This window comes from Bubalus bubalis, chromosome 3 (genome assembly GCF_019923935.1).
Source record: "Bubalus bubalis isolate 160015118507 breed Murrah chromosome 3, NDDB_SH_1, whole genome shotgun sequence".
Lineage (NCBI taxonomy): Eukaryota > Metazoa > Chordata > Mammalia > Artiodactyla > Bovidae > Bubalus > Bubalus bubalis.
In genome coordinates, this window is record NC_059159.1 from 131185140 (window position 1) to 131211290 (window position 26151).

At 53.0% G+C, this 26151-nt stretch overlaps 1 protein-coding gene across 8 annotated transcripts in view; it reads left to right on the forward strand.

Moving 5' to 3' along the window:
- BMP1 (bone morphogenetic protein 1) overlaps positions 1-26151 on the forward strand; it is a 47494-nt gene that overhangs the window by 19494 nt on the left and 1849 nt on the right. For 2 of the 8 annotated variants that reach the window (XM_025278937.2, XM_025278938.2), the window contains exons 9-19: positions 7314-7416; positions 9129-9245; positions 9494-9639; positions 9750-9945; positions 11606-11731; positions 12518-12723; positions 13351-13531; positions 17467-17592; positions 22133-22260; positions 22602-22815; positions 24841-25091. In XM_025278937.2, the coding sequence (XP_025134722.1) occupies positions 7314-7416; positions 9129-9245; positions 9494-9639; positions 9750-9945; positions 11606-11731; positions 12518-12723; positions 13351-13531; positions 17467-17592; positions 22133-22260; positions 22602-22815; positions 24841-25091 (1794 nt within the window). 8 annotated transcript variants of the gene reach the window in all.

Consider the following 26151-nt stretch of genomic DNA (forward strand, 5'->3'; position numbering starts at 1 on the left):
TTCTAGGACTATCTGACTCCAAAGTCTACTCTTTCAACAGTAAACCTTAAATAAATCTAACAGCATTAGCGAATGGACTTTGACATCTGTTTGGCTCCTGAGAGGTTGTTTTTCACTCGTCTCCCAGTTCTCAGCTTATTGCCAGCAATGCATGTGATATGTGAATCTTATCTTGTACAATCATGCAAGTCTCGGTGATGTCAAACAGATGAAAGAGCCACTTTGGAGGACTTCTCTGAGGATCCCTAAGCCTTGACGCTGCAAGTGATTAGCAGCTGCCCTGAAGAGTATTTACAGTGTTTCCCAGGCAACAAAGGGAACTCCTTTATGAGCAGGAGAGTGGTTTCAGGACACCCCAGTCAATTGTTGTAGAGCAGCCAAGAAGATAAGAGTATACAATGTTTTTTGGATTTGGCATATCCACCCTCCTTCCCATCCCTACTTTCCGACATCCTGACTCTTCCTCAAGGTCCAGCCCAAATTCTGCCTCCTCTGTAAGGCCTTCCCTGACCCCTACTTCCCATTCCCCAACTGGGCAGAGATGACCCATCTCCTCCCTGCTCTGCAAGACCTGGGCTGAGTCCACTCCTAAGTCTCTCTTCTTGGGCACTGAAGGGCATGGGGCTCCGAGGATGGAGGGAAAGTTGATGCTTTCTTTGTACGGCTGTTGGGCAGAATTGATTGGTAGGCCTGGGGAGGCCACAGGGACTAGAGGTTAAGGGCATAAGTTTAAGAGCCAGAGTTGAAACCTAGGTTTGACTCTCAGCTGTGTTCTTTTTTTAATATATATATCTGTTGTTGTTCAGTCGCTAAGTCATGTCCAGCTCTTTGCGACCCCATGAACCGCAGCATGCCAGGCTTCCCTGTCCTTCATTATCTCCTGGAGTTTTCTCAAACTGATGTCCATTGAGCCAGTGATGCCCATCCTGCCATCTCATCCTCTGTCGCCCCTTCTCTTCCTGCCCTTGGTCTTTCCCAGCATCAGGGTCTTTTCCAGTGAGTTGGCTCTTCACATCACGGGGCCAAAGTATTGGAGCTTCTGCTTCATCAGTCCTTCTGATGCATGTTCAAGGTTGATTTCCTTTAGGATGACTGGTTTGATCTTTCTGTCCAAGGGGCTCTCAAGCAGCTTCTTTAGCACTGCAATTCTAAAATTAATATATATGTTTATTTTTATTTATTTGGCTGTGCCTGGTCTTAGTTTCGGCATGTGGGATCTAGTTCCCCAACCAGAAATCGAACCCAGGCACTCTGCTTTGGGAACACAGTGTCTTAGCCACTGGACCATAAGGAAAGTCCCTCAGCTGTGCTCATTACTGGATGTGTGATGTTGGGGAAGTTGCTTATACTCTCTGAGCCTTTGTTTCCCCATCTGTAAAATGGGCCTGGTGATAGTACCTCCCTCATGGGGTTGATACAAGGGTTAAACAAGTTAATGTACATAAAGTGCTTATAGGGCACTGCCTAAACATAGCAGGAATTCGGTGTTAGCTGCTAGTATCATTCTGTGTGTGTGCTCAGTCATGTCTGACTTTTGTGACCCCATGGACTAGCCTGCCAAGCTCCTTTGTCCCTGAAATTTTCCAAGCAAGAATACTGGAGTGAGTTGCCATTTCCTACTCCAGGAGATCTTCCTGACCCAGGGATCAAACCCATCCCTCCTGCTTTGGCAGGTGGATTCTTTACCACTGCGCCACCTGGGAAGCAAGTATCATTCTGTAGTCCTGATCTATTAATGAATAAGCCCTAGTCAACGTCCCTGGGTGCCTCAATTGCCTCCCTCTATTTTCCTGGATTTTGGTGTGGACCATATTGTGACCCAAATATCAGACTATCTAAACTCAACTCTAGGAGCGAAATCCACATATATTGAGTGGCATACACTGCCATATGGATGTGTGACACGTATGTTTGACCCCAGTGTCAGACAAGGTCTTAAATTTTACATGTAATAATTCAATTCCCCTAAACTCTATGAGGCAGGTACTATTACCATTTGTTGTTGTCATTGTTGTTTAGTCACTAAGTCCTGTCCAATTCCTTTGTGACCCCATGGACTGTAGCCCACCAGGCTCCTCCATCCATGGGATTTCCTAGGCAAGTATACTGGGGTGGGTTGCTATTTCTTCCTCCAGGGGAATCTTCCTGACCCATGGATCGAATCCACGTCTTCTGCATTGGCAGGTGGATTCTTTACTGCTGAGCCACCAGGGAAGCTCACTATTACCATCACCATCTTACAAATAAGGAAACAGAGGAGTTCAGTGATGAGCCCAAGATCTGCCTGAGGCCAGCCAACTGGTCTCCGAGGATTGATGTGTTCTCCCAGCTCCTCCTTGAGATCACCCAACACAAATGAGGAATACTTCCCACACGCAGGGTTCACCTGGGGACTCTGCACCCCTATCGCATTTTCCCCATGACTCCCCAGTGGAATCCTTATGATCGCCTCCATTTTTCAGACAAAGACAGCGAGGCCCAAAGTCAGGCTCCGAGCCAGAATCACCAGCTAGGAAGTGGCAGAGCCAGCCAGGTTTTCCTTGGCAAAGGGCAGTGCCCCTGCCACCAGAGCACTGCTGTTTCCACACGACAGAAGTCGTTACAACTCTTAATTAGACACCTCCGGTCTCAATATAGCCACAGCTGCACCTCCCTGTGAGATGCGCCTGACCGCCAGCCCAGGTCTCTTCCTCCTACTTGTGGTGACCTCTGCTTCCTCTTGCCCGTGGAAGGTCCTGGGTGGGCCCTGTAGGGGTCTGCCAGCCGGACGTGGTTTCTTTTGGGGGGGCCTGAGTGCATCCATCCTGGACAGAGTCACGGTTGTTTCCGGGGAAGAAGGGAAAGTGGCTGCTATTCTCCATGCAGCTGCTGAGCGGACTTGATTGGCAGGCTCAGAGAAGCCACGTGGAGTAGTGGTTAAGAGAGTAAGTTTAGGAGCCAAGAAGCCCTCACTTGGCCCTCTGCATTCCTTCTTCCATCCAGCCACTCTTTTTTTATTTTTTTAAAAGATTTATTTATTTTCTTTGTTGGCCGTGGTGGGTCTTTGTTGCTGCACAAGGGCTTTCTCTAGTTGCAGAGCATGGGCTTTTCATTGTGGTGGCTTCTCTTGCTGCAGAGCACGGGCTTCAGTAGATGTGGCTCTCAGGCTTAGTTGCTCTGTTGCATGTGGAATCTTCCCAGACCAGGGATCAAACCCATGTCCCTGCATTGGCAGGCGGATTCTTAACCACTGGACCACCAGGGAAGCCCCATCCAGCAACTCTTTAAAAGATATTTTTGTTGTGTGCTAGGTATAAAGATAACATATACATGTTATTAAAATTTTGAGCAATATAGAAATGCCTAAGGTAAAAAATGAACTTTCTCCCCTTGATTATCCTCTGAATGCCACTCCTCAGAGATGACTAAGCATTGGTAACACTTGGGATGTCCTCCCAGACCCTTTTAGTGTGTGTGTGGTCTTCTGTAACTTGCCTTTCACTCAACAATAAATCGTGGTCATCGGTTTATGTCCGCACATATATTATCTACCTCAATCACTTTTGAGGCTGCTTGGCATCCCATCATCTCAATTTAATTATTTAATCACCCCCTGCAGGTCTCTTTTTTATATATAATTTTATTTTTATTTATTTTTGACTGTGCTGGGTCTTCACTGCTGCGCACGGGCTTTTCTCTAGCTACAGCGAGTGGGGGCTGCTCTCTAGTTGCCATGCATAGGCTTCTCATTACAGTGATTTCTCTCGTTGCAGGGCATGGGCTCGAGGTGTGCAGGCTTCAGTCTCGTGGCACGTGGACTCCGTAGTTGTGGTTCCCCGGCTCTAGAGCACAGGCAGAGTAGTTGTGGGTTCCTCAGCTTGTGGGATCCTCCCAGACCAGGGATTGAACCCATGTTTCCTGCATTGGCAGGAGGATTCTTTATGACTGAGCCACCAGGGAAGCCCACCCTGCAGGTTTCTTGATGGATGCTGATCTAAGTTTTTCCAACCTTTTATTACTACCAAAATAAACACCTTGAAATTTATGTCTTTATACACTTAGGCAACTTTCTCTGTAGAACAAATTGTAGAAGGCAAAATTCTGGTCAAGAAATATTTACTAAGCAACAACTATGTGCCATGCACTGAGGAGTCCATAATGAATGAAACTTCCTCTGTGGTCACATTTGATCATTTTCTGAAAAGATAAAATATTGGGTAATAAGACGCCGGCTATAGAGCAAGAGCTGGAACAGATTTTCAACTTCAGTTTTTCAAAATGTCAGGACTTGTTTTTTTATCATAATGATACTCCCGATGATGAATAATTATCATCATCAAGTGTAAGATAGTGTGCTTTTGAAGGGTTTCCTGGTAGCCTGGTTAGGGTTCCAGGCCATGGCCCAGGTTCAATTTCTGGTCAGAGAACTGAGATCCTGCAAGCTGTATGTGTGAATTCAGTCGTGTCCAACTCTTCATGACCCCAGGGACTGTAGCCCACCGGGCTCCTCTGTCCGTGGAATTTTCCAGGCAAGAATATTGGAGTGGATTGCCATACTCTCCTCCAGGGGATCTTCCCAGGGATTGAACCCATGTCTCTTATATCCTCTGCATTGGCAGGAAGGTTCTTTACCACTAGCACCACCTGGGAAGCCTGTGCAGTGTGTCCAAAAAAAAAAAAAAAAAAACACACCAAAAAAAGAGTAATATAGTGTACTTTTCAAAACATGATCTCACTTGATTACCTCTTGTAACCCCACTTGATTACATCAAAGCAGCAAAATTAATGAAAGCCTCCCCAACACAAACATATTTAAACTCATGTATGAATCAAAAGAAAAGATAAAAGGTGGACCATGGATTCCAAGCTAGGTCAGGATGACATGTGGGAGTGACAAGCAGTGAAAATATGATGGACTCAGTAGATTGAAGGTTGTAGTGAATTGGAAGGATTGGGCTCTATGCACAGAGGGAGTGAGTGAGGAAAGATTGGGCCACATGGACGGAGAATGGGGTCTTTGGGTTTGAGATTGTGGACGTTAACAAGATTTAGGGCATGATGTGTTGACTGGAAAGGAGCAGAGAGAGGGTGGGAGAGGAGGGCAGGGAATACAGAGGTCAGGAAATGGCAAGGATCATGCAAGTCAATGGTGAAATCACGAGGAGTTCTGACGGGGTTGGTGCTAAAGTGACCATAAGGCAGGAGCTCTTCCTTGACCAGTGGTAGCATTGACCTTGGCTAAAGACAGCAGCTGCCAGCGCCTGCTGTGGGATCTTTTTCATTCCAGCCTCTACTCTGTGTTAGTCGCTCAGTCATGTCTGACTCTTTGCAACCCCATGGACTGTAGCCGCCAGGCTCCTCTGTCCGTGGAATTTCCCAGGCAAGAATACTGCAGTGGGTTGCCATTCCCTTCTCTAGGGGATCTTCCTGACCTTCCTGACCCAGGGATCGAAACTGGGTCTCCTGCATTGCAGGCAGATTCTTTAACATCTCAGCCATCCTGGAAGCTATGGGATCTTTTTCATTCCAGCCTCCACTCTGTCTGCCTCTAACATTGCAGGAAGCCAGAGGGGAGACGGACTCCCTTGTCCCTTTCTCCTCCAGCAGGGAATCTAGTTCACACCTAACAGGTGGGCCCCTCAGAGCTTTGCATGCTTACTGCACACGCCTTGCAGATGGGCAAGGAGGCATTCTCTGGAGTCCCTGCTTGTTGGACTCAAAAAGTACAGCAAGCTTCAGGGCTCGCTCCAGAAACTACTAAGCAAGAAAGTGTGCTTCTCTACCTGTTCATGAGCCTACCTACTGGGGAGACTCGGTATTTACCAAGGTGTTAGAGGTTCCTCCAGTATTAGGTGAACATTTGATGAGTTCAAGGGCAGAAATGAGTTTATGTGCAGAAGGTGCTTAGGGCAGTGCCTATACCCATGAAGGGCTGTGTCAGGGTGAGATGTCTTTCCTCATTTTACGTACTAGGTAACTGAGGTTCAGAGAGGTCAAGTGATTTACCCAAGGACTCACAGCAGGAAAGGCAGAGATGAGATTCAAACCCAGGCTCAAATGACTGGGGCCTGAGTTTTTCACTCAGTGATCTTTTTAACATAATGCTTTTTTTTAATGACTTATTTGGCTGCCTCAGGTCTCAGTTCCAGCAGGTGGGATCTTTCACTGTAGCACTCTCTAGTTGTGGTTTGCAGGCTCAATTGTTGTGGCACACAAGCTCAGTCCCTCTGAGGCATGTGGGATCTTAGTTCCCCTGCCAGGGATAGAACCTGCATCCCCTTTCATTGCAGGGAGGATTTTTAACCACTGGACCCCAGGGAAGTGCCTCATTAGGTGATCTTTTCATGCATGTCTTATTCGTCTAAGTCCTAATTTCCTTGATAGAGATGTGTGTGTGTGTGTGTGTGTGTGTGTGTGTATAATCAACTACACTGTATCGCTGAGTATCTTAAACCCATTCACGGGAGGCATACAGACCTGATGTTCTCCTCAGCGGTCAGCATGACCCCTGCTCAGGACCAGCATTTAATAAATATGTGATGATAGGTGACCTCTGCTCTTCCTCTCTGGACCCTGCATTCCCATTCAGACCCCCCCAGTACCCAAATACTGTCTTGGGCCCTTCCTATCACCAAGGAGACCTCTTCCCTCTAAAGATGTTGTAATTTATATTATTTAAGTTGACCACGAGAAGAGCTAGGTTTGTGTAACCCTAAGCAACGGCTCCTTAACTAAGGAGATCAGTAAAATGAGATCCTGGGTTTCAAACGTATATTCAGTGAGGTCGTGCATTTTAAGTGAGGCCTGGCCCGGGATGTCTGGGAAGAATGCTGACTAGAACTGGCAGATGGCTGGGGAGGAGGGACATTTCTGTGCCAGGAGCTCCTTTTTGGAACTCTTAACTATTTTTTTTAAATTTATTTTTGGCTTCGCTGGGGTCTTTGTTGCTGAGCACTGGCTTTCTCTCTCGTCGTGGCAAGCGGGGGCTACTCTGTTGCAATGCCCAGGCTTCTCACTGCAGTGGCTTCTCTTGTTGCAGAGCACAGGCTTTAGGGTGTGAAGGCTTCAGTGGTTGCAGCATGCAGTCAGTAATTGTGGTGCACGAGTTTTTGTTGCTCTGTGGGGTGTGGGATCTTCCCGGACCAGGGATTGAACCCATGTCCCCTGCATTGGCAGGCAGATTCTTTAATCACTGAACCATCAGGGAAGTTCTTTTAACTATTTATAACCCATGGCAGATGGCCTTACAAGGCAAGCAGTGATCATGGGACTGATGGGTGAGGTCAGCGAAGCATGGGCAGCAGTGTAACCTTCTTCCTCCCCCATTTTCCCAGATCATTCTGAACTTCACGTCCATGGACCTGTACCGTAGCCGCCTATGCTGGTATGACTACGTGGAGGTCCGAGATGGCTTCTGGAGGAAGGCGCCCCTTCGAGGTACGGGCCCCAGCCTTGCCTTGCCCACTCCACAGTCGAATCCTTGGTATGATTATTCACATCACAGCCTGCATCCTCCCTGACACCAACACCTGGCCAAGGGCAGCACCATGGCGTGGAAGCCAGGAGAGCTGGTGTAGTTGCTGCTGCCAGCTCCATCGTGAAGTGTGTGACTTTGGGCAAGTCCCTTCCCTAATCTGGACCTCATGGAGACCTTGGTATGGGCTTCTGGGCTTCTCGCAGATGGTGGCTTATCAGTGTACATGGTGGGGAGTCACACCAGGTAACAGAGGGAGATGGACGGGCCCATCTTCTCAGCTCCAGGCTCTCTTGCTCATCTGGGCAATGTCAGGGGCTCTGTTGCTTGTTTGTGAGATGTGGCCTGAGGGTGCCCACGATGTAGCCTGGTGCATCACAGAGGCCTGCATTCCTGGCACAATGGCCCAAACTTGTTTGCACAGGATACTTTGTCTTGGGGTGGGGTGGTGGGTAAGTGGGGGGATGGCTGGGTCAGAACCACAGGACAGAAGATCCTGTAATGGACATAGAGCTTGAGAGGGTACCTGAATTTTCCTTCTCCGATCTGGACCTGATCCTAAGTGGCTCAGGACTGCTCATTAGCTTAAGAACCTCTGCCCCATAGCTTGTGCCTGAAGCAGGCTGACAAGTCCTCACTAACCATCTCTTCCCCCCTCCCCCTAGTTTGTTTCTGATGTTGGCCTATTTCTTATTAGTCACCCAAAGCAGCTGTCTTTATGATACTTCCTGCTACAAAAGTGTGAATGTTTCCAAGATTGCAGTTTCTTTTTCACAACTTGCATTCCTAGGGCAGCACCCTCCGTCCCCTGCCAAAAGTTGGGAAAACACCCATCTTACTAGGAACACACAAATCATCCCAAGTTGATTCTCGACTACAAAGGATTTCACAGAGGGCCAACCTCACCCGCTTACGTGGATTCTTGTCAGGTTTCACGTCAAATAAAGCATTTTCTGCCCAGTTCCTGGATTCAGGGGTGTATCTGGGCTCCTATGGCACCCCCCGCATTTGAGCAAATGGCATTTTGTCATAGCCAAAGAAAGCTGTGTTTGCTTTTGGTTATTGCTTGTTAGCATGGATAGCAAGTAAGAAAAGATAGGTAACAATGATAATGCTCTTTTTAAAAAGTGTCAATAAATAAAACACAGGTATCCTTGGTTATGGGCTTTCCTGGTAACTCAGCAGTAAAGAATCCGCCTATAGTGCTGGAGATATGGGTTCGATCCCTGGGTTGGGAAGATCCCCTGGAGAAGGGAATGGCACCCCACTCTAGTATTCTTGCCTAGAGAATCCCATGGACAGAGGAGCCTGGCGGGGATATACTATAGTCCATGGGATCGCAAAGAGTCGGACATGACCTAGTAACTAAACAACAGCACCATTGGTTATGGTGAGGAATCTCTTTCCTCCTAGACACAGATTCCTTCCTATCCTTTCCCTCGAGTGCATGAAATCTTCTAGAGTGGCTTCTGACTCTTCAAGGCCATACTGGACCTTGGATCAGATATAGGCCAACTGGAGTGTGTGCGGTCTTGAGAATGTGCGTCAAGGGCAGACCAGGGTCCAGCACCTGCCCGTGGAGATGGGGCGGGCTCCCTGGAGTTGCAGCCCTGGGGCGAGAAGGGAGGAGGCCTCGCTGGAGCCTCACTGCCTTCTGTCCGCCCAATCTGTGCAGGCCGCTTCTGTGGGGGCAAACTCCCCGAGCCCATCGTCTCCACCGACAGCCGCCTCTGGGTTGAATTCCGCAGCAGCAGCAACTGGGTCGGGAAGGGCTTCTTCGCGGTCTATGAAGGTACTAAGGCAAGGGGAGAGGGGAGTTGGAGGTGGGGTCCCTGGACACCCTAGAGCCCCTCCCTCCTGGCACCCCACGGGTGAGGCCAAGGCCCCTTGAGGGAGGAAGCAGAGATCTCAATGGGATTGGCCGAGGCCTGGGACCCTGGGAGGCTGGGGGATGTGGGTGGGACTGGAAGAAGGAAAGAGGAGCTCAGAGCATTCTGACCAACACTCCCCTCTTTCCCACCTTGTCCCTTGTCCCCAAAGCCATCTGCGGGGGAGATGTGAAAAAGGACAATGGCCACATCCAATCGCCCAATTACCCAGATGACTACCGGCCCAGCAAAGTCTGCGTCTGGCGGATCCAGGTGTCCGAGGGCTTCCACGTGGGCCTCACCTTCCAGTCCTTTGAGGTGGGTCAGGGACCCCCCCAGGACGGGGCCCACCTCCTGAGGGCTTCCAGGGCTTGGGTCTGGGCCGCCAGGGCTCCTCTTGCCGATGAGCCCCCCACTGCCTCCTCCAGATCGAGCGCCATGACAGCTGCGCCTACGACTACCTGGAGGTGCGGGACGGGCACAGCGAGAGCAGCACCCTCATCGGGCGCTACTGTGGCTACGAGAAGCCCGACGACATCAAGAGCACGTCCAGCCGCCTCTGGCTCAAGTTCGTCTCCGATGGGTCCATTAACAAGGCTGGCTTTGCCGTCAACTTTTTCAAAGGTGCCTCCTTCCCCGCTGCCCCACCAGGCCCGCCCATGTGGCCAACCCATCCTCTGTGGTCCTTCTTTTTCTTAATTTTATTTGCTTGTGGTAAAAACACTTAGTGTGAGAGCTACACTCAGAACACAACTGAGTGTACAATTCAGCACAGGTATGGTGCTGTCCAGCTCTGTCAGCTTGACTGAAACTTTTTTAAAAAATGATTTTAAATTTATTTTTTGGCTGCACTGCATGGCATGGCAGATCTTAAGTTCCCCATCCAGGGATTGAACCCAACCCATGCCCCCTCCAGTGGAAACTCGGAGTCTTAACCACTGGATAAGTGTTATCACTCAGTCATGTCTGACTCTGTGACCCCATGGACTGTAGTCCACCAGGCTCCTCTGTCCATGGAATTCTCCAGGCAAGCATACTGGAGTGGGTTGCCATGCCCTTCCCCAGGGGATCTTCCCGACCCAGGGATTGAACCCAAATCTCTTGTACTGCAGGCAGATTCTTTACCATCTGAGCCACTGGACCACCAGGGAAGTCCCTTGACTGAAAATTTATGCCTTCTGAGTTGTGACTCCCCACCCCTCAGCCCCTGGCACCCACCATTCCACTCTTTAATTTTATGAATGTGACTGTTTTTGATACCTCATGTGAATGGAATCATGTACATTTTAACTTTCTGTGACTGGCTTATTTTAACATAATATCCCAAAAGTTCACCTGTGTTGTCGTGTATGGCAGAATTTCCCTCTTTTTTAAGGCTGAATAGTATTCCAGTATGTGTCCAGATCAGATTTCCTTAGCCTGATCCATCAGTGGACACCTTAGCTAGTGTGAATTGTGCTGCTGTGGCTTCATCCCCACCTCATTCATTCACTCAACACACTCCTAGAGATGTGTAGACCCTGGCGCCCTGTCCTTGAAGTTATGTCCTAACCGGGCAGGAAAGGTCCCAGTGAATAACTACATATAATACCTGGTTGAGTAAATGCCACACCTAGGTAAAAGTAGCCAATGCGTGGTAGGTGCTCGACTGAGAGTTGACATAATTGCAGAGTTGCTTTTAAGTCCACACGTTTGTGCAGAAGGGATGTTGGTGAGAGGCGGAGGCAGGAAATGCCATAGCAGCTCAGGGAGGAGGCAAGACAGTGTGGACTTTTATCAGTGTGATTCTGGGCATTGAGGGCATTCTGCCCAAACTTCCTTTCCTTGTCTTAAGCTGGGGACAGCAACAGCCCCTCCATCACAAGCTTCACGTAGGGATTGAAGAAGAGATGCAAGAATAGTACTCAGCCAGGGACGGCGCAGGAGAGACACCAGTGAATGAAGGTGGCCACCAGCCCAGCTAGTGTGGTCAGAAGGAAGGCTCCATGGGCTCCATCTGTCCCTTCCTTCAGGGCTCTGCCTTTGGGGCTGTCTTCAGCCAGATGCCCTTGGGACCAAGTGGGGTTCTGAGCAGCCGTGGAAGGCTGGGTGGGGCAGGGAAGCCCTTGTCTTCGGAGCTGAGTGGACAAAGGAAGGTCTTAACTGACTTCTTCCCCTTGGAATGGCTAAGAGTGGCCTCAGCATCCTGAGGGATCCTGGGCTTGGCTCTCAAGCAGAGGGCAGGAGGAAGAGGGCCCCGGGTCCCAGACTGGGAGTCACTGACACCCTTGCTTTCTGACCGCAGAGGTGGACGAGTGCTCTCGGCCCAACCGCGGGGGCTGTGAGCAGCGGTGTCTCAACACCCTGGGCAGCTACAAGTGCAGCTGTGACCCTGGGTACGAGCTGGCCCCCGACAAGCGCCGCTGTGAGGGTGAGTGCCCCCAGACCACCCAGGACCCTGTGCCCTATCCCCTTCCAAACCCTCCAGCCCGGGTCTCTTATGCCCTTCGGACAGACCTTTTTCTGGAAAAACTAGGATTCTCTGGCACTTTGGTCACCACTGGTTGATGAGGAATACGTTGTATATTTCAGTCCCCCAGAACACACTGTGACCAGGTGTGATGTACTTCGGTTTTTTGTTTTCATTCTTGTTCTTCTTTTGAATGCTGATCTTGATTGATTTCATCACCCACCAGAAGGTGGTGATCCACCATTTGGCAGTTCTCCGATGGGCACTGAGTTTCGGCCTCTCATTATAAATGTTCCCAGGAGGCTAGTGAAACCCTATCTGGCTAACTGACTCCAGCTCAGCCTGATCTTGCTGCCGGCTTCTCTCTGCTCACCTCTGAGCAGCTTCTTCTCCCTGCCTCCTGGTCCCCACCCCCAGCCCTCCCTGCTACCCTTCCAGTCCTCCCTGTCTTCCCCGCCCACTGCCAGTCCCCTCTGCCTCCCTGCCAGCACTTTCTGCCCGCCTGCACTGCCTTTCTGGAGCCTGCCCCCAGCCCAAGCAAGCGCCTGGCCTGTTCTCTCACAGAGAAAATAGAAATGACCACACAACTCCTCAACTCCCTCTACTCTGAACACACCCCCTCACCCTGCCTCCTCCCCCTCTACCCTAGAGAGACCAGACACAAGCCCCCACTTTGGGCTGGGGGAATCCACAAATCTTTCTCTCCTCCTTCATGCACCCCAGCCCGTGTTCATGCCCTTTCTCTAGAGCCGAGACTCCCGGGGGGTGACACTGCCTTCCTTGTGCCCCCAGCTGCCTGTGGTGGATTCCTCACCAAGCTCAATGGCTCCATCACCAGCCCGGGCTGGCCCAAGGAGTACCCCCCTAACAAAAACTGCATCTGGCAGCTGGTGGCGCCCACCCAGTACCGCATTTCCCTGCAGTTCGACTTCTTTGAGACCGAGGGCAATGACGTAAGTGCCCACCCCAGGGGCTGAGGAGGCGCAGAGAGGTCCGAGGTGTGGGAGCTCAGCTCAGTGCCTGCTTCCTACCCTCTGAAAGAAACACTCCAGGAATGTAGAGATGGAGAGCACCTCAGGGAAGCAGTGGGGCTCAGGGAGGAGGGCCCTGAAGCCCATGGAGCATGTGGCATGTGGGAATGAAGGACATGGAGTCTGGACGCCTTTGGAGAGAGATGGGGCTAGGGGGCTTATGTGGGGAGCACAGGAGGAACTGACGAGGTGGGAGTGGCACCATTTTTTAAGTATTAGATGTGGCAAAAGAGATGTGGGCTTCCCAGGTGGCACTAGTGGTAAAGAACCCGCCTACCCATACAGGAGACACAAGAGATGTGGGTTTGATCCTTGAGGTGCGAAGATCCTCTGGAGGAGGGTATGGCAACCCGCTCCAGTATTCTTGCCTGGGAAATCCCATGGACAGAGGAGCCTGGCTGGCTACAGTCTGTGGGGCAAAGAGTCAGACATGACCGAGCACATACATAGCAACGGCGAAAGGACCCACAGAACAAGGAGCCTCCCTAGGTGGGGGTGGTCAGGAGGGGCTTCCTGGAGGAGGTGGCCTGGAGCTGTGCTGCCCCACAGGTGTGCAAGTACGACTTTGTGGAGGTGCGCAGTGGACTCACGGCCGACTCCAAGCTGCACGGCAAGTTCTGTGGCTCCGAGAAGCCTGAGGTCATCACCTCTCAGTACAACAACATGCGTGTGGAGTTCAAGTCTGACAATACGGTCTCCAAAAAGGGCTTCAAGGCCCACTTCTTCTCAGGTAACCCTGGACTGCCCCGCTTCAGGCCCCGCCTCCCCTTCTTACTGCCGCTGCACCCCCTGCACTCCCCAGCCCCTCCGGTGCCGGTGCCGGGCGGCACAGTCTGTCCCCTGCTCCCCCAACTAGCCCTCCACCACCAGGCCAGCCCCTTCCTGCCTGAACTCCTCTATTCCTGAGCCCTCAGAGCGGTATGGGAGCCACCCTGAGGCCAGGCAGTACATAGACCTGCAGAAAGGAAGGGAGAGGGCGCTCCAGGGCTTAGGAGCCCCAACAGAGGGCAAGCCCTGGGAACAGGGGGCACAGTGAGGTGGACACTGCCCCAGGCAGAGGAGGAGAGTGTTTGTGTTGGACTGTGGGGCAGATTATCTAGCAGTGGTTGGATCTTTAATCAGACCCTGCATGTGCCAAGTGGGGTCATACTGGGGGCTTCACAAGAGATGAGGAGCCCCTCCAGTCAACCCCAAAGCCTCCCCACTCCCCCAAGGCCCACGGTGGGGGGATTCAGATCCAATCAGCACTTGTCTGTTGAGAGCTGCTGCATGTAAGGCTAGGGGGTCAGTCCTTTTGATGGCCCCATCTCCGGGCAGACTCAATGGTAGTCAGAGCACCTGCCCAGCCTCTCCAAGCAGACCTCCAGGGGTCCCCAGACACCTCTCCCCTGCTTTAGTAACCCCCAGTCCTTCACCCAGGGCTAGGCTGGGAGGAGGCTGGTAGTTTTCTGGAGGCAGTAGGACCTGGGGCACTGACAGCGTTTAGGGTGGGAGAGAGTGTGGGGGGGTGGGGGGCGTGGACTGGCTGGAGTGGCCCAGGGGTCCTTAGCACACCTAGTGGGCCGGGCATGGGTGGCAGAAAGGCCAGAAGCCCCCGGCCGGGTCCCTGCCGCCTTCCTTCTCCCCTCTTCTGCCCGGAGTCCTGCATCCTTGAGCCCCCTGTGGCTGCCCTGCACCCCCGCCTACCCCACTGGATGCCATGCACTGCCCCTGTGCACTGGTTCCCCGCTTGGCACTGCCAGCCACCCTGCTCTGCATACAATGTCCCCAGCCCTGGCCCCACTGCTGGCTGAGACCACCCCGCAATGCAAATCCCTCTTTTCCCTGGGGACATCCCCAGAACTCCTCAAGGTGCTCACCAGAGGGCCGAGGGGATGTAACATCTATACTCAGGGGTGGGCTCGGTGCCAGAGAAACCATTACCTGCTTACTCTTGTCTCTTCCTGCCCTTCTGTTGCTCTAGTCTTGGGGGGCGGTGGGGGGGGACCAGTACTGCATCTGTCAGACCTAGAGCCCAGGGCTCTCCACCCATGATTGCTGCCCTGCCCTGGCACACCACTGTGTGCACCCCACCCTCAGCCCTGCGTAGATGCACGCACACACACACACATGCACGCACACATGCAGTGCCCTTTTGCACAAGAAACCTGCAGATGACCCTCGCCACTGGGCATCAAGGTTCAGCCCTCAGGGCGCCCTGGGGCACCTGACTCTGGCCCCCCAGGAGAGGGGCTGTTTGGACTTTGGGACACCCAGCAAGGAGACCATAAGGCAAGAAGAAGAGAGAGCCGGAAGACCTTCAGTGTGACCCCAGCCACCTTCCGGGGCATTTGGCACTGGAGGGTGAGTGCCATCTCCTTGTCCCGGCCTGTGTCCACCCCCGTTCCTGCCCTTCTTGCAACCTGCATTCTTGGCTCCCAGGAGAGGCCACCCCCACCACCACCGTGCCAGAGCCCCTCCCCAGGCACTGCAGCAGGCCCTCCTTGGGGCACACAGCTCTCACTGCCGCACTCAGCCACACTCTCCCACTCAGTTTTTCACTGGCAAGTATCTATGACCCCTACAATGTGCCAGGCATCATACTTGGTATTTAGGGGAAATACGAGGAAGGTTTGAGGGTCAATTTCAGGAAAATCTTTGCTCATTCCATGGAGCTGCAACCCCTGAAGCTCCCAGCATAGGGTCACCAGTGTGTTCCTCAGTGAACTCCCAGGATGGGCTGTAGGGTACTCACCACCCCCCACGTTTTCACAGGGCTTGTGCAAAGGCAGCTTCCACAGGGCCCTCGCTCAAGGCCCCCATGGTTCTCTAACTTAGGAGACCTGGGGAAGGACTTGACGACTCCACCTCTTGACCTTGGGTTTTTCTGGATCCTTCTTGGCCTGAGAGGGGATTGGATAAGCAAGGCCACCTGCGAGTCCATGCTCCAGCCTTCAGGCCCTTCTCCCAAGGGAGACCAAGGACAGGGCTCCTGTTGTCACAGACCTCGCCTGGCCATGTGAGTGCCAGCAGGCATCTTTCTAGCTTGGGGTTCATCTCTGGAATTCTTGTGTTCATCTCACAACCCCCTTCCCTGAATGTCTGCCTCCGTGCCAGGCACCCAGTGCCCAGAATGACTGCGGAGAGACTGGAGAACATGTGTGTGTGACGTACTGCATGCCTGTGACCACGTGTCTCTCTGTGTATTAGTTTCTGTGTTCATGGGAGTGTGCATGTTCAGACCCACCCGAGCCGGAGCAGCTGAATGTATGAGCCCTCTGCAGGTCGCTGATCAGCCCGGGGTCTCTGCATTCGAGTGTGTCTCTGTTTGTACCCACGTGCAGGGCCCTGAAGGCAGCTGTGACCCCTGTGTTTGCACCTTTGTGTGCTTCCTCACATGTGAGGAGTGAGCAACCAGCATCTGTTTGTGTGTGCACATGTGCACAGGTGGCTGATGGCCGATGTATGAGCGTGTGGTGTCTGTGTGAGAGGGGCTGGTATGTATCCTGTGTACATGTGTGTGTATGTGTGTCCCTGTGGGTGGGTGTCTGTGCTGCGGGATCGGGAGGACAGTGCAGGGTGAGGGATCCTGTGTCTGTTGCTGTGTTGATGTGAGTGTGTGTCTGTCTGTAACACACTCTGTAGCTACAGCACCAGGAGGACAGAGCCAAGCTCTGGATCAGGCCCCTTCCCATGGACCGCTCCCCTCTGCCAGACTTCAGTCTCCTTCCCCAGCGTGCGGCCTCTTCCTCACACCCAGGCCTTGTCCCTGCCGCAGGCTTCCTCCCACCCGTCCCCTGTTGCTGTGCCTCCCCCTACCCCGCTGCCCCTCCGTGGCCTGGCTGCGCCGGACATGGCCGTCCTGCATGTGTGTCCCGCTGCCCCCCGCCCCTTGCCCTGCCCGTGGACCCCCGCCTCGGAGCCAGGCCTGGTTTTCACTGCTCTCCCTCCCTGGCCCCCGCCCTCCACCCCCTGGTCCCTTTTCTCCTTCTCTCTCTCGTTTCAGAAAAGAGGCCAGCTCTGCAGCCCCCCCGGGGACGCCCCCACCAGCTCAAATTCCGAGTGCAGAAAAGAAACCGGACCCCCCAGTGAGGCCGGCCTGGCCTCCCGGACTCTTTGTTACTCAGGAACCTCACCTTGGACGGAACGGGCTGGGGGCTTTGCGGCCGCCCACCCCCACCTCCGCTCGGCCTTGCCGGCCCACCTCCCTCTGGCCGGACAGAACTGGTGCTCTCCTCGCCCCCACCCCCCTCACATGGACAGGGGCCCCTCCTTGCCCCCCGCCCCCTCCCATTTTGATGGTGTCTGTGACATTTCCTGTTGTGAAGTAAAAGAGGGACCCCTGCGTCCTGCTCCTTTCTCTTGCAGTCTGCTTGTCCATGTGTCTGTTTTTCCACTTGTCCGTCTGTCCAGTAAGCAGGTAATGGTAGAGGGTGCCCATGCTGGTCAGCTCCAGACCCCAACCCTCCCTCCGTCCATTTCAACTTTCTCTCCGCACAGCTGGGCCCCCTCAGCTGGCTCTGCATGAGGCAGTGCCCCGGACCCCCACCATCGCCTTGACCTCCGCTCCCTGCCCTGCCTCCCCCAGGGTGGGGAGGACGCCCAGCCAGGCCCCCCACTTCCCTTGGGGTGCCGCTGCCCTTGGCCCATGCACAGACCCGTCCTGCCTTGCTTGCTCCCCTGCAGACAAGGACGAGTGCTCCAAGGACAACGGCGGCTGCCAGCAGGACTGCGTCAACACCTTCGGCAGCTACGAGTGCCAGTGTCGCAGCGGCTTTGTCCTCCACGACAACAAGCACGACTGCAAGGAAGGTAGGTGGCCCGAGTGCCCCGGCCAGCTGGCAGCCTGAGAACCAAGACTGCAGAAAGGGCTCAGAGATGCCATCTCCCTCGGCCTCTGTTTGGACTCAAGAAGCTGAGTGACCTCTGAGGTCACCTCTTTTCGCCTTCCATGCTCCTCCCTCCACCAGCAACATCCAAGCCACACACACTTATGGAGGGGAGGGGCTTGCGGCTCCCCCCAGGCCCTGTCGTCAAGCTGATCTGGTAACTAGCGCTTGTTCAAATCCATGTTCGGGTGTGTCTCTTCGTTCCAGCCTCCCTCTGTCAGGGGGCACGTGAGCTGGGACAGTGCTGAAGAGCTGGGCTCTGGAGCCAGGCTGCCTGGCCCAGCCCCACCTCTTAGCCAGCTGTGGGCCCTGAGCCGCTGACTCCCTCCCTCCACACCTGGATTTGCTCGTAGGTGCTGCCTGCTTGGGCAGCGACACTGTGACGTGCTCCGAGAAGTGCCTGGCTCGTAGCAAGCACGATCACATGTGTCACCATTATTGGTCACATGCTCTGACCTCTGGGGACACCTAGAACAGGGCTGCTGCCTCCCTGACATTGAGGCTCTGCAGAAGCTCAAAAACAGTTCTTGTGTCCTCTCCCATATCATGTGATACCTCCTCTTTGTACACAATACAACCCTGGCCTGCTCCCTGTGGTCAATACCACTGTGGACCATGCCAGCCGGCGATGCACGGTCCCCAGCTACACAACGCAGACTCGCCTTTGACCTTGAGTGTCTGTGTGCCCTTGGGACAGTCCCTTCACCACTCTGAGTTCAACTCTCTCACCCATGAGATGGCCCTAAGCTTTCAAGCCCTTGCTTTGAGCACTTAGCACAGGGTCTGGCAGATGCCTCTTCCACACCGTCACTGTGTGGACAACCAAGGTGCCAGTAAATAAACTGCCAACTAGAATAAACATAGCTGAAGCACCAAGTGGACGCTCCAGGGCTTTTCACCCCATCACTTCAGTCTCCCAGATACGGAGTTCCACTCACTCACAGAGCCCCCACATCGTTTAGCTAGGGGGAGGACCTTCTTCTGATGCTGTTTCTAAACTGCATGCCATCTCTGTGCTCTCTATGAAAATGAAGGTTTTGCTAAGGAACCTTCCACACCAGCATCAACAAGAGAGCAGGAGCAGGTGTAAAATTCCTGGGAGGGTAGCCTGTGTGTGGCTCTGAGTCACTGGAGAAGCCCACATGGTTCCTTACTCAGTCAGTTCAGTCACTCAGTCGTGTCCGACTCCTTGCGACCCCATGAATCGCAGCATGCCAGGCCTCCCTGTCCATCACCAACTCCCAGAGTTCACCCAAACCCACGTCCATCGAGTCAGTGATGCCATCCAGCCATCTCATCCTCTGTTGTCCCCTTCTCCTCCTGCCCCCAATCCCTCCCAACATCAGAGTCTTTTCCAATGAGTCAACTCTTCGCATGAGGTGGCCAAAGTATTGGAGCTTCAGCTTTAGCATCATTCCCTCCAAAGAACACCCAGGGCTGATCTCCTTCAGAATGGACTGGTTGGATCTCCTTGCAGTCCAAGGGACTCTCAGGAGTCTTCTCTAACACCACAGTTCAAAAGCATCAATTCTTCGATGCTCAGCTTTCTTCACAGTCCAACTCTCACATCCATACATGACCACTGGAAAAACCATAGCCTTGACTAGATGGACCTTTGTTGGCAAAGTAATGTCTCTGCTTTTCAATATGCTATGTAGGTTGGTCATAACTTGTCTTCCAAGGAGTAAGCGTCTTTTAATTTCATGGCTGCAATCACCATCTGCAGTGATTTTGGAGCCCCAAAAAATAAAGTCTGACACTGTTTCCACTGTTTCCCCATCTATTTCCCATGAAGTGGTGGGACCAGATGCCATGATCTTCATTTTCTGAATGTTGAGTTTTAAGCCAACTTTTTCAGTCTCCTCTTTCAGCTTCATCAAGAGGCTTTTTAGTTCCTCTTCACTTTCTGCCATAAGGGTGGTGTCATCTGCATATCTGAGGTTATTGATATTTCTCCTGGCAATCTTGATTCCAGCTTGTGGTTCTTCCAGCCCAGCGTTTCTCATGATGTACTCTGCATAGAAGTTAAATAAGCAGGGTGACAATATACAGCCTTGACGTACTCCTTTTCCTATTTGGAACCAGTCTGTTGTTCCATGTCCAGTTCTAACTGTTGCTTCCTGACCTGCATATAGGTTTCTCAAGAGGCAGGTCAGGTGGTCTGGTATTCCCATCTCTTTCAGAATTTTCCACAGTTTATTGTGATCCACACAGTCAAGGCTTTGGCATAGTCAATAAAGCAGAAATAGATGTTTTTCTGGAACTCGCTTGCTTTTTCGATGATCCAGCAGATGCTGGCAGTTTGATCTCTGGTTCCTTTGCCTTTTCTAAAACCAGCTTGAACATCTGGAAGTTCACGGTTCACGTATTGTTGAAGGCTGGCTTGGAGAATTTTGAGCATTACTTTACTAGCGTGTGAGATGAGTGCAATTGTGCGATAGTTTGAGCATTCTTTGGCATTGCCTTTCTTTGGGATTGGAATGAAAACCGACCTTTTCCAGTCCTGTGGCCACTGCTGAGTTTTCCAAATTTGCTGGCATATTGAGTGCAGCACTTTCACAGCATCATCTTTCAGGATTTGAAATAGCTCAACTGGAATTCCATCACCTCCACTAGCTTTGTTCATAGTGATGCTTTCTAAGGCCCACTTGACTTCACATTCCAGGATGTCTGGCTCTAGGTGAGTGATCATACCAAGTGATGGGCTAGTAACAAATCAGTATTTCCTGATCCCCTGCAGAGGGTGCAGCACTGTACAAAGTTCTGTGGGGAATTAAAGATGGGGACCCCTCTGCTCTCGAGGAGACTGCTGTCTAGCTGGGAAGAGAAGCAGGTGTGGAAATAAATTAGAGGGCGGGGAATACCAGTAAAAGTGGGGAGACAGTGAGTGCGGACAAGGAAAGCTGAAGATGAGTAATAGAAGCAGCTTGTAGCTCAAACGTGGAGACCAGCGGCTCCGCACAGCCCCGAGGGCCCTGCTCCTCTCTGGACCCTGGTGGCCTTGCATTCATCCTGTGAGCCTCTGACTGTAGGCGCAGCTGTGTGGGGTGCATGCCACCCACCCTTTTTCCTTCTCATCCCAGCAGTGCACTGGCTTTTCCTCAGAGGGACCTGTCAGATTGGATGATAACGAATAAAGAGCATCAGCATTTCAGTTGGAGTTGTGAGGCTGTGCTTTTCCGAGGCAGAAAGCATGGATCAAGGAGTCATGAGCAGTGAGAACGTGACATAGCACGTTTTCTTGAAGAAAAGGGAGATAGGAGGGATGGTAGTCAGAAGGGAGTGTTGTTTTAGGATGCGCAAAGTGTAGGAAGGTTCGTGGGCTGGACGAGCTGGCAGAGAGAGCGAGCGTGGGTAATGTGTGATACAGAGGTCCCCGGATGGTGGGCAGCAGTGAGCTCCAGCTCATGAAGGAAAATCTAGTCCTGCCTAAGGGGAGGGACACCTTCTCTGAGATGAGGCAGGAGGGAAGGTGAGTGGAGAGGTGAGTTTGCAGGTAGGGGTCAGGAAGTTGAAGTTGTTCATATTTGCAGACTCTGCCTTTCCCCAAGAGGCAAGAGGTGAGGTGGTCTGCTGGGAGGGGGAGCTGGGAGTTGAGGAAAGGGCCAAAGGTTTGGAGCCATAGCTGAGGAGGTGAGAGATGGAGCTGGTGAAGGGTAAGTCCAAAGAATACCAAGCAGTGGGGGCCCAGCCACACTTAGAGACCACAAATGGGGTTTTCCAAGATGGTACAGTTCAAGCATGGCCATTGGTGAGCAATCAGGGTGATGGGCCATGTGGTCCAGCTGATAGAGAAGCAAGGTAAGTAACCCCAGGATGAAGTATTGGGAGAAATCAGAAGGATCAACACCGTGGAGGTCTCTAAAGTTGACAAGGTGTTAAGGGAAATGGGGGAGGGGGGGGCGCGCTGGCGCTGAGTGCCCTGGAAGAAAGAGAGGTGGCCACCAGCACCGAGAATTTGTGGGTGATGGCAGAGCCTTGTGGGGAAGGAAGTGAGAACTCATAGATGTGAGAAGGTCAGGAGAGGCCAGCGTGCGGGTGGACCATCCATGTGTTTGCTGACATCACCTAGGATGGTGGCAGGAGTGGAGTGGAGAGAACTGAGTCAGGTGCCAAAGTCTTCTGTGAATATGGAAGCGTGGCAGGAGATCAGAGGATACTAGCTTCGCAGGGGGCAGAGGAGGTGTGGCCAGATGGCCTCAAAGGTCCATGGGGTACCTGGGAGGGCTGCTTCCATAGATGCTGCCAGGCGAGGGCCAGCTTGGAACCAAGCAGCCAGATATCCCCAGGCTGGATGGCTGAATAGAAAACAAGCTGTGTGAACCTTCAGCTCATTTCTAAGTGGAAGATAAGCAAGAAAGGAGCAGGTGGGACGGAGGAAATGTCTGCCTTCCTTTCTTCATAGGGGCCATTAGAACCCAGGGGTCCCCACTGATCCCCTTCCCCACCTCACCTCCCCACAGCGGGCTGTGACCACAAGGTGACATCCAGCAGCGGCACCATCACCAGTCCCAACTGGCCTGACAAGTACCCCAGCAAGAAGGAGTGTACCTGGGCCATCTCTAGCACCCCTGGGCACCGGGTCAAGCTGGTAAGGTCCCACTCCCAGGCCTGCTCCTCCATGCCATCTACCCATCACCTACTTCCCATCAGCTCCAAAGCCTCACGTCACTCAGAGCACCTTAGGCTGGTAACTGGCTGAGCCCACAGTGCCGGCATCCCTCTGGGATGCAAGTCTGGCCTGGACAAAGGCCCTTTCCCCAGCAACATGTTGGGGTATACCTGCCATTGCCCCATTCCTAGGTCCTCCCTCTCCCCATCCACCAGCAGTGGCCACTGTCCTAAACTGGGGTCCAGAGGTCTTGGTTTATTGCCCACGTCTCCTGCCCTTGGCCATATTCCTGATTCTCTGTTCTCCCTCACACCCTCCAGACTTTCATGGAGATGGACATCGAGTCCCAGCCTGAGTGTGCCTATGACCACCTGGAGGTGTATGATGGGCGTGACTCCAAGGCCCCCGTCCTGGGCCGCTTCTGCGGGAGCAAGAAGCCCGAGCCTGTCCTGGCCACTGGCAACCGCATGTTCCTGCGCTTCTACTCTGACAACTCTGTGCAGAGGAAGGGCTTCCAGGCGTCCCACTCCACAGGTGAGCCCACTGCAGGCCAGGTGCCCTCATGCAGTCATTTGTCCTAGAGGCATCTGCTGATTCTGGTCTCAAATGCAGACCGGGGGCTTGGATGGGGGGTTTACAAATAGCTCCTGAAGACAGACAGGCCCAGCCCCTGGCCAGGTGGGGAGACAGCATGTCCTGAAGGCTACTAAGCCTATTTCTGCCTCAGGACCTTTGCACCAGCAGTTCTCTGGCTTGAAACACCTAAAATCATCTTCCCTTGAATCATTTCTCTATCTCATTATTTGAGACTCAGCTCAAATGCCTCCTCAGTATAGAGACCTTCCCTGCCCATCTAATATAAAGCAATGCCCTCTTCCTTTTTTTATATCATTCAGCTTTATTTTCACCAATGTGCTTATTTTCACCAACTGGAATTATCTTATATATTTATTTACTTGCTTATTATCTGCTCTCCTTTCCCCACTAGAAGTAAACCTTCACAGAACAGGAACTTTCTGTCTTGGCCCTGCTGTCTTTGTAGCAACTAGACTAGTTCTTGGCCCCAGTAGGTGCTCAAAAAATATTTACTGAATATTTTTTAAAATATTACTGAAAGCAAAGTAAGCCTTCTGGGCAAAGGAGGGGAAGTCCTGATTTGGGGTATGAAGGTCAGAAAACAGGCCAGTAACAACAAGGAGTAGAGAACACAGAGATGGAGAGGAAATCTACAGAGTCCCTAGTGGCAGGACACTTGAGTGTGCAGTAGCCCACCCACATCCCACCCCCTAAATCCACTCGTTCATTCATCCTACAGACATTCATTAACATGCAGCACGTATGTGGCAGCATCCTGAGTGTGGGTCACAAAATGAACGAGGCAGACAAACCTCAGTCCTTGAGGGATTTACTCCGCATCTGCTCGTTCATGTATTCAACAACTTTTTATGGAGCCCTGGCCCCCTGCAGGGGACTCAGAGGGGCATGGGGAAATGAATCAGCCATGAGCCCTTCACCTTGCCCATCTGGGAACCCGCAGCCTGGGGGTGAGACGAGACCCAGACAGATAATTCCAACAGAAGACAAAACACGATCAGGGCCTTGCTCTGGGTGTGAGATGATGGGTCATTGCAGGCAGGGGAGGAGCCCAAGCACAGCTACAACTCCAGACAGCTGTGGGTGTACACAAGTGAATGCAGATCGTGTAGTGTGGCTAGAGCAATGGGCACGTGATGACAGCAGTGAACTGGGGATGCTGCGGCTACAGAGAAAGGCCGTAGCCTGGTCCTGCGAGGCCTGGATGTCAGGCCAGCCGTGGCCTCTGGGGGCTTGGCAGCTTCTTGGAGTCGTAAGCTACCTGCTGGGGAGGTCCCAAAACTGATGGATCCACAGCCTCCCCTCCTTCCTTTCAGCTCAGGCCACGCCCACCTACTTCCCCCCCTCCCCTCAACCCCCACCGTGAGCCCAGGTGTCCCGGAGGCCAGAGGACGTTCAGAGAAGGTGTGGTGTTCAGAGAAGGTGTGGTGTACACGGATGGCCTTGCCCTCGTCAGCCCCTCCCAGCACAGGGTCACACACTGGAGGCCCGGAAGTCCATATGGCTCTCAGAGCTGCTATGTTTGGCCCACATTGTGTTTTTTAAAAACCTGAGCCAACATTTAAAAATTAGGAGTTTTCACATAAAACCCAGATGGACATCTTCTCACTTAAGAACGGGAGCTCTGGCGTCACAGAGCCCACATTCTTCCATGACAGCTATCAGCTGGAGCAAATTAGCAACGTTCTCTTTCAACAAGTGCATCCTCCCTGGGGCCTCCACGGAGAATGGCCTTTCACCCGCTGTGTCCCTGGGCCTCCGTGGGCATCTCTCCAGAGAAAGAGCAGCAGAGCACTAGTTCCAGGCCAAGTCCTGGGCTGGATCCAAACCACCTATCTCTAGCCATGTGGCGCTGTCCCAGGGCCTCCATCCGGCCAGGAGGGCTGCACGTGGGGAGGGACAGTGCCTGGGCCACGACTGTGCTCCTGGGCGGCAGCTGACCTTGTGTCTCCCTCCTCCCTCTAGAGTGTGGTGGCCAGGTTCGGGCAGAGGTGAAGACCAAGGACCTTTACTCCCACGCCCAGTTTGGCGACAACAACTACCCGGGGGGAGTGGACTGTGAGTGGGTCATCGTAGCCGAGGAAGGCTATGGTGTGGAGCTGGTGTTCCAGACCTTCGAGGTGGAAGAGGAGACCGACTGTGGCTATGACTACATGGAGCTCTTCGACGGCTATGACAGCGCTGCCCCCAGGCTGGGGCGCTACTGTGGCTCAGGGGTGAGGCCCCCACACTCCTCACACCTCTCACCCCAGCCCAGGGACCCGGTGCCTCTGTAGACATGTGCAGCAGCCCCTGCCTGGCACTTTGCAGGGGCCAGAGGTCCAGCCTGGTGGGTCTCCCAGCTCACAAAGGCCCACCTGGCCCTGGGCCATCCCCACCCAGGAAACAAGGTTGTTTCTGGCTGACACTGAGGTTCCTGCACCCTCTGGGATAGACCCTACCCTGACCCAAGCCTGCTCAGCACCACTTCAGTTGGGTCTCCAAGGTAGTTTGCATTGGAGTTCCCTCTGCCCCCTCATTCCCTTGCCCTGGTCCAGAGGCAGCTGAGCAGGGCCCAGAATGAGGGCAGAGGCTGGGGCAAGAGCCAGGGCCCAGGGCTGAGCTGAGCCGCGCTGGGCAGTTATCCTGGCCGAGCCATAACAATACCCTCATCTCTTCCGCTGCCAGTTTCTCTTCTTGGTGACAGGCCAGCTGGTCCCGAAGCATATTGGTGCTGCTGTCCAAGCAGACACTGAGCATCATTTCTTGGTCCATAAAATGGTACTTTCAGAGGCAGTGGGCAAGAATTTGCTTGATAGGGTTTTAACTAAGGTCACAGGAAAACCACAGAGGTGGATTTATTTTCCTCCAGGCAGAGCCTGTGAATTCTTTGGTGGTTTTTTTTTTTTTCTGTTCTTTTTTAATCCTCGCTTCCTTCAGAGAATGCCATCTTCCTCTTCCCATTCTACATACCCACACACACTTTGGCACATGTACTCACACTCCTATGTACACTCAGACATGCCCTCCTGCCCATCACTTCCTGCTCCCCTGCCTCTCATGGCCGTGCCTAGGACAGCCTGGGTGCCCCAGAAAGGGTTAATCTTCCCAGGAGCTGCAGCAGCTGCTGGACCCAGCATTGGCCAGTGCAGTCTCCCCTTAGGAGCAGAGCTTCAGCCTTTGTCAACTGGCAAAGGATTGGGGGGACAGAACTGGGGGGATGGGGACATGGAGCACACAGCCCCCTTGCCAGACGGGCTCAGCTGCTCTGGATCCCTGGGCTACCAAGCGAGTGCC